The sequence below is a fragment of the Setaria italica genome, chromosome VIII (assembly GCF_000263155.2).
Source record: "Setaria italica strain Yugu1 chromosome VIII, Setaria_italica_v2.0, whole genome shotgun sequence".
Taxonomy (NCBI): Eukaryota; Viridiplantae; Streptophyta; class Magnoliopsida; order Poales; family Poaceae; genus Setaria; species Setaria italica.
In genome coordinates, this window is record NC_028457.1 from 4,154,709 (window position 1) to 4,160,708 (window position 6,000).

The 6,000-nt window shown below is 48.5% G+C and overlaps 1 protein-coding gene and 1 pseudogene across 1 annotated transcript; one reads left to right on the top strand and one right to left on the bottom strand.

Moving 5' to 3' along the window:
- Window positions 1-127: 127 nt before the first annotated feature.
- On the bottom strand, window positions 128-1,636 carry LOC101761839. Its single transcript, XM_004978743.3, has 3 exons — window positions 1,061-1,636; window positions 590-670; window positions 128-513 (listed from the first exon to the last, which is right to left on the bottom strand). Exons 1-3 carry the CDS (start codon window positions 1,241-1,243, stop codon window positions 433-435), a joined length of 345 nt encoding a protein of 114 aa, XP_004978800.1. The 5' UTR covers window positions 1,244-1,636; the 3' UTR covers window positions 128-432.
- Window positions 1,637-3,027: 1,391 nt separating this feature from the next.
- The window catches only part of LOC101775501, a 6,220-nt pseudogene continuing 3,247 nt past the window's right edge, over window positions 3,028-6,000 (top strand).

A 6,000-nucleotide genomic window follows, 5' to 3' on the forward strand; every position in this document is an offset into this window, starting at 1 on the left:
AGAGTTCCTCAAAAAATTCTTCCCCAAAATGAGGTATTGGGAGCTATGCTAAAAAATTTTTCCCCAAAAAACATATGAGGCCACAGTAGAACGCTAAAAACTACTCCTAATATTTGCCACGTCATCGTAATTGGGCCTACCTCCAAAACAAACGCTCCCTGGAGACCCTGATGTCACAATTGCTAAATCAACATTCATAGCATCATCTGGATCTAGCTCTACCTTCACAGTTTCCTGAACAAAATCTTGAGGAACAACATCTAGACTATATTCAAGTTTAGTGCCTGATACATGATACTCCTTTGCAGATGCATTCAAGAAACGTTGATAAGCAGCAGCCCCTGACATTGCACGAGCACTAGCCAGCGAACTTGACTCTCCCCCCAAGCCTGTGACCAGCAGGGCTCCAGAACAAATTCATCTTCATAAGAATCAAAGATTTTGCAACCACTCAACATATGACCACTCAACAACTGACGCCATTTCGGTCATGATTCCAACTCGCCATTTATGCTGAAAACACCGATAGCAAAGTCAGAAAAGGATGAAAGTCCATTAAGAGATAGGATTACTTCTTGAAGATCATTACCTTGTTCATGATCGCAATTATACGAGGGTCACATGCAAGCATGTGCATTCTTTTCAGAGCTTTTGAAGGTGGAGGATTCAACTGGCAGAGAAAAAGAAATTAAACGGGTACAGCAGCTTAAGTCAGAACTGACTGATTGCACATCCAGGATCGTACATATTAGAGATGTTTACTATTTTATATTGGACACTAGAACAATTAGCACAATTTTGTGTTCAGCTTTCAGTCTTTGCAAGAGGTCCTAGGCAGAACTTTCAGCAAAAAATACACATTGATGTAGCTCCCCAAACCATTAGCCAACACTAAAAATGCATTCTGCTCAGATCAACTGATTGAGGGGAGGAGTGTGCATAATTCAAGCAGGGCACTGTAAAGGAACTCTGGAACATCTGAAGTATGTTTCGGTGATTGTTATTGAAGGGATCTATTTCTTGTAGCCTTCAGAGCAGGTGGAGGAGGGGGTTGACTAACCTCAATCCCAGTATAGCTTGGATCTGCATCCACATCAAGCTGTTTGCCCCTCCAGGTGACTGAAATTCGAGCTATTCTGCTCTCTTCCATCTTGTTCCTGATACAAGACCACCTTATGCTATCAATTTCACAGATCATCCAAAAGAATGTGGTAATGCCGACCGTGCTCGAGCTCCCCGTCATGAGTCCCAGCACCGCAGCCACCGCCCGGCCACGAGCCCGGCCGTTGCGCCGGCCAGCCGACCGCCTGCCCGCGGAGCATTTGGCCCGATGCTCGCGCCGATGCCGCACACGCCGCCACCGCCGCCGCGCGAGAGGTGGTCCAACAGCGTCGCGAGCTCGCCGTGACCACCTACCCTCAAGCCTCGCCGTCCCCTTGCTTGCTGTGGCCGCGCGTCCATAGGAAGCTCGCCATGGCCACCCACCCTCGGTCCCGCAGGCGAGCTAGAAGGAGGTGACGGCCGATGGGAAGATGCCCGGGGGCGACCGGCGGCCGGCGATGCGGGCGGCGCGCGCGGGGCAAACAAACGAGCCGCGGGAAGACGGAGGTCGGGGGACCGGCGAAGATCGCGAGTCGCGAAAATACGCGGGGTGAGGGGTTATTTTTTTATGGGTGGTTAATATTTTAGGGAGTTTTGGATGGATTGGAACTCGTTATTTTTCTTTAAAAGAAAATATTAGAGATAAGATTAGCAGTTTTTCGAAGTTACTCTTAACAAAATTTAGTCAAAGAGGTGCCTACATCGATGGTACTTGGAAGTACTTGTCCTAAATATACGTTGTACTGGGCATATAGCAGTTAGAGGAACGGGCCGTCTGAATTGTTTGGATTATTCTTTTTGCCCAAAAACAAAATGTGATCCTTTTTTAAGGGCTCAAAAAGCATAGCCCATTTCAGGTCGAGCCCAGGTCTGGACCATGGGCCACATGCATTTTTCCGTCATTCCGGAGGAGGGGACAACGGCCTGATTCTCATGGGCATTCGCAACGTTGAGTTGGCCCTCGCGCGCCAGCGCGCTCCGTGGCGCGCGACGGGAGGAGCGGGGGCCCACCGGCCACTGCTGCCGTCCGTCTTCTTTCTCTTTTCCTTTTTTTCTTTTCAATTATTTTTTCAATGCAATTTGTACTAAGTAAATATGTTATACGTATAAATTATATGCATAAGTTGCTTAATAACATTTTCGTAAAAGTTCCGAATAACGTTATGTGTATAAGTTGTGTATATCATAAAACTATGCTACAAATTTTATCACATAAGTTGTTGTTGGAGAAAAGTTATACATACAAATCGTATGTATAAGTTATAAATTACCAAAAATGAAAGTTAATGTTGTTCTTTTAAAAGTTGTACGCATAAGTTATGTATGCTATCAAAGTTGTGCTAAAAAATTCTCTCGTAAAAAATTGTTAGTACAAAATTATACGTCAAAGTTATGTGTATAAGTTACATTCCAAAAATGGAAAGTTGCAGGATTTAAATTTTTTCAAAAATGGAAAGTTCGGGGAAGGTGGGGGCTGTCTGGATTCGATGGCTGGAAGCCATCCGAGCACGCGCTGGTTAGACAGCCCCATGAGCATTGCAGCATTTGGGTTTGGCACCGACACTCGCTCCGGTGGGAGGTAGAAAGTAGAAATTTGGTACTTAATGAGTGAGTAGTTAGATTCATGATTGGTTGATTAAGGTTAATTCATATTTGTAGGTTATTTTGGTATTTCTAGATTTATAGTTTTTGATATGCTTGATACGTAATAAAAATTATGAATCTAGAGATATCAAAACGACCTACAATCCTAGATAAATCCTAGATAGATGGTTTATGATTGTTTTATGATTGACTGGTTTAAACATTCTCTTTTTAAAAAAATTACTCCGATCCCTCCAGTTAAAACATTACGGTGCCGGAATCGAAACCGGCAAAAGCTCCACCAAAGGAGTCCTAACTTTGTTTGTCATCAAAAAGCCGAACATGGCGCGCCATATGACACTGATAGTAACCTTATCCCTTGGTGCTTCAGTTCCATGCATTTTTCTCGCCACTCCTAGCTGACCGGCATGGACAGCCTGAGCTGCAGCCCCGTGCCGGCTGCTAATTTTGCGTTTGCATCGACAAGGCTCTTCACGTGACGTCAGAACACTCGTAACATGTGGTAGCTCGAGCGAGGTAGACTTTGCTACGGGTCACAAAGTCACTAGCGCGTGAAGCGACAGAACCTCAACGTGGCAGCTGGAACAACAGCGGGCGAGGCCCCGGGGTTGACACCCCGGACGTACCGGAGCACGTCGCGCGACGACGAGCTCTCGGCGCCTATAAATTAATTCCCTTGGGCGACGGGCCGGGGTGTCACGCAGCCGGCGGCAGAGAAACCGACACCAGCTTTATCTTTGTAGGTGGCTACGATAGATCATGTCCGGCACGGCGGCGGGAAACAAGGACACACTGCGAGCGCCGACGCCGGCGGGAGGCAGCGGTGGTCTCTCCGCGGCATGACGGCCCTTGTCACCGGCGGCACCCGCGGCATCGGGCGCGCCGTGGTGGAGGAGCTGGCGGCGCTGGGCGCGGCGGTGCAAACGTGCTCCCGGAACGAGGCCGACCTCCGCGCCCGCCTCGCGGAGTGGGACGCCGCCGCGGTCACCAACCACCGCGGCACCATCCGCGACGTGTCCATCCGGGACCAGCGCAAGCGGCTGCTCCGCGACCAACCTCGAGTCCAGGTACGTGTACCACCTCTGCCAGCTCGCCCACCCGCTCCTCAGGGCGCACGTCCGGCTCCGGCTCCGGCAGCGTCATGCTCGTCTCCGTCTGCGGCGTCGTCGCCGTCTGCACGGGCTCCATCTACGCCATGGCCAAAGGCGCCATGAACCAGCTCGCCAAGAACGTGGCGTGCGAGTGGGCCAAGGACGGCATCAGGGCCAACGCCGTCGCGCCGTGGTACATCAGGACGCCGCTCTTCCAAGGTGTAAGCAGCTTAATCTGGAATAATCGCGCGGCTGCTTTGATTATTGTGCATCAACCTGGAGTAATTGTTAATTAATGGTGTAATTTCTGCTGCACGTCCGCAGGATCTGTCGAGGGAGGAGTACGCGGAGAGCATCCTGGGGCGGACGCCGCAGCGGCGCGTGGGCGAGCCGGAGGAGATCTCGTCGCCGGTGGCGTTCCTCTGCATGCCCTGCGCGTCCTACATCACCGGAACAGACTATCTCCGTCGACGGCGGCATGACCGTCAACGGCGTCTACCCAGCCAACGGCTTGTACAAGGACAACGAAGCAATGGCATCGTCCACAGGTCTCTACCGTACATGCTGTTTTTTTTTATTTTTAACCCTTTTTTTCTTTATTTTTAAAAATAACCTGTCACTGGCAGCCCATGCAGTGGAAGGCCGAGTATCATAGCCGCATCCTGCATTGTGATGGTCATTTCTCCGAAGGGCATGTGGAACGTGTGAGTCTCCGGACGCCACCTGTCGACCATAGCGGTCAACAGTGGTCCGTCCATTGGAGGGAGACCCCCCACGACCTGAACAGCGATATCCAAAAAACCTGCTCTCTGCAGGTATTGGGCGTACCGCTCATCCCACCTAAGTGGTGAGTGCACCCTAGCCCTGAGTGGTGTCAAATTCTGCAAAACATTATAAGATTATTACCAAAATGAGAAGTCAATCCAATTGGAATAACGAGCTTCTAAAGTGGTAAGTAACACAAATATGATACAAATGACATTTGCAGTATGAAATTGTTTACACTCTACACAAGCGAATAGTAACGATAGGCACATCCTTAATTAATTTATAAGAACATTTCATATGAAAATCTTGCAATTCTCATCCTAAGGTATGCATTCATCAGCAAAAATTAGCAACCATTGTTATACCTCATTCATGTCCGCGAGGTGGTGGGCACGGTGGTGCAAGTCGTAAGCAGCCTCAAGAAGAGGGTACCCCGGGGCCGCCATCCTAAAGAAACAACATAAATGATCGTTAGTAAAAAGCTTCATTACATGATAAGTACGGAAAATATGATAATGTACTACTATAAAAAAGATAAAATAATAGCCACGCATAATACAAGCAACGCGCATACCCAATTGTTCGAAGTACGCGGCCTATTACTGCTCGGTCTAGATTTAGTGCCTTTTGATTTTCTACTACGGCATGTGCAATTCCTGATGATCTTGTGGCACTTGGAGCAACGATTTTCCGACTTGTCAATATCAAAATCACCAGTATCATAATCTGCAGAAAGCCTCCCTTCCGACACGTCCATCTCGCCTGTGAAACGCTTCTTCTGCCGCCTTCCTACTTTATTTCTCATTAAACTGGGGTTAGGCACGTACCCTACCCCTTCATATGCCGGCCATTGTGACGGATCTAGGTAAGGTTGAAAGCTTGATTCCCAAATTTTGATGGTGTGCTCCCTAGAGTACAACGGTGACATGTACATGGGGCTTTCAAAGTTAAGACCTCTTGCCTTGCAAGCTGTAATGAAGTGTGAACATGGAAGGTGCAACAATTGAGAAACATTGCAGGTGCACGAAACTTCGTGCAGATCCACTCTATAGTGTCGACCTCCATGACTCTCACCCCCAATGTTAGTCGTACCGTAACTTCTTATAGAATACACCATCCTTTCTGGCCCGAACGGTTCTGCTAAGTGGTGCACGGATCTAAGCTCAGCCTCTGATAAATAATTATCTGCAACTTGCCCAATTCTATAGCCTTGATCTAACATGTCACGTGCCTTTCCCCATCGGTTCACAAAGTAGGCGTTGCATTTTTCGAATGTGTATTCAATAATTCTAGCGACGGGCCTACTTCGGATGCCTTTGAAAACTCCGTTGAGTGATTCCGAGAAGTTCGTGGTCATAATACCCCACCGCATCCCTCCCTCATCGAAAGCCTGCGCCCATTTATCCTTGTCCCCCATTTCACCCTTCAACCATTC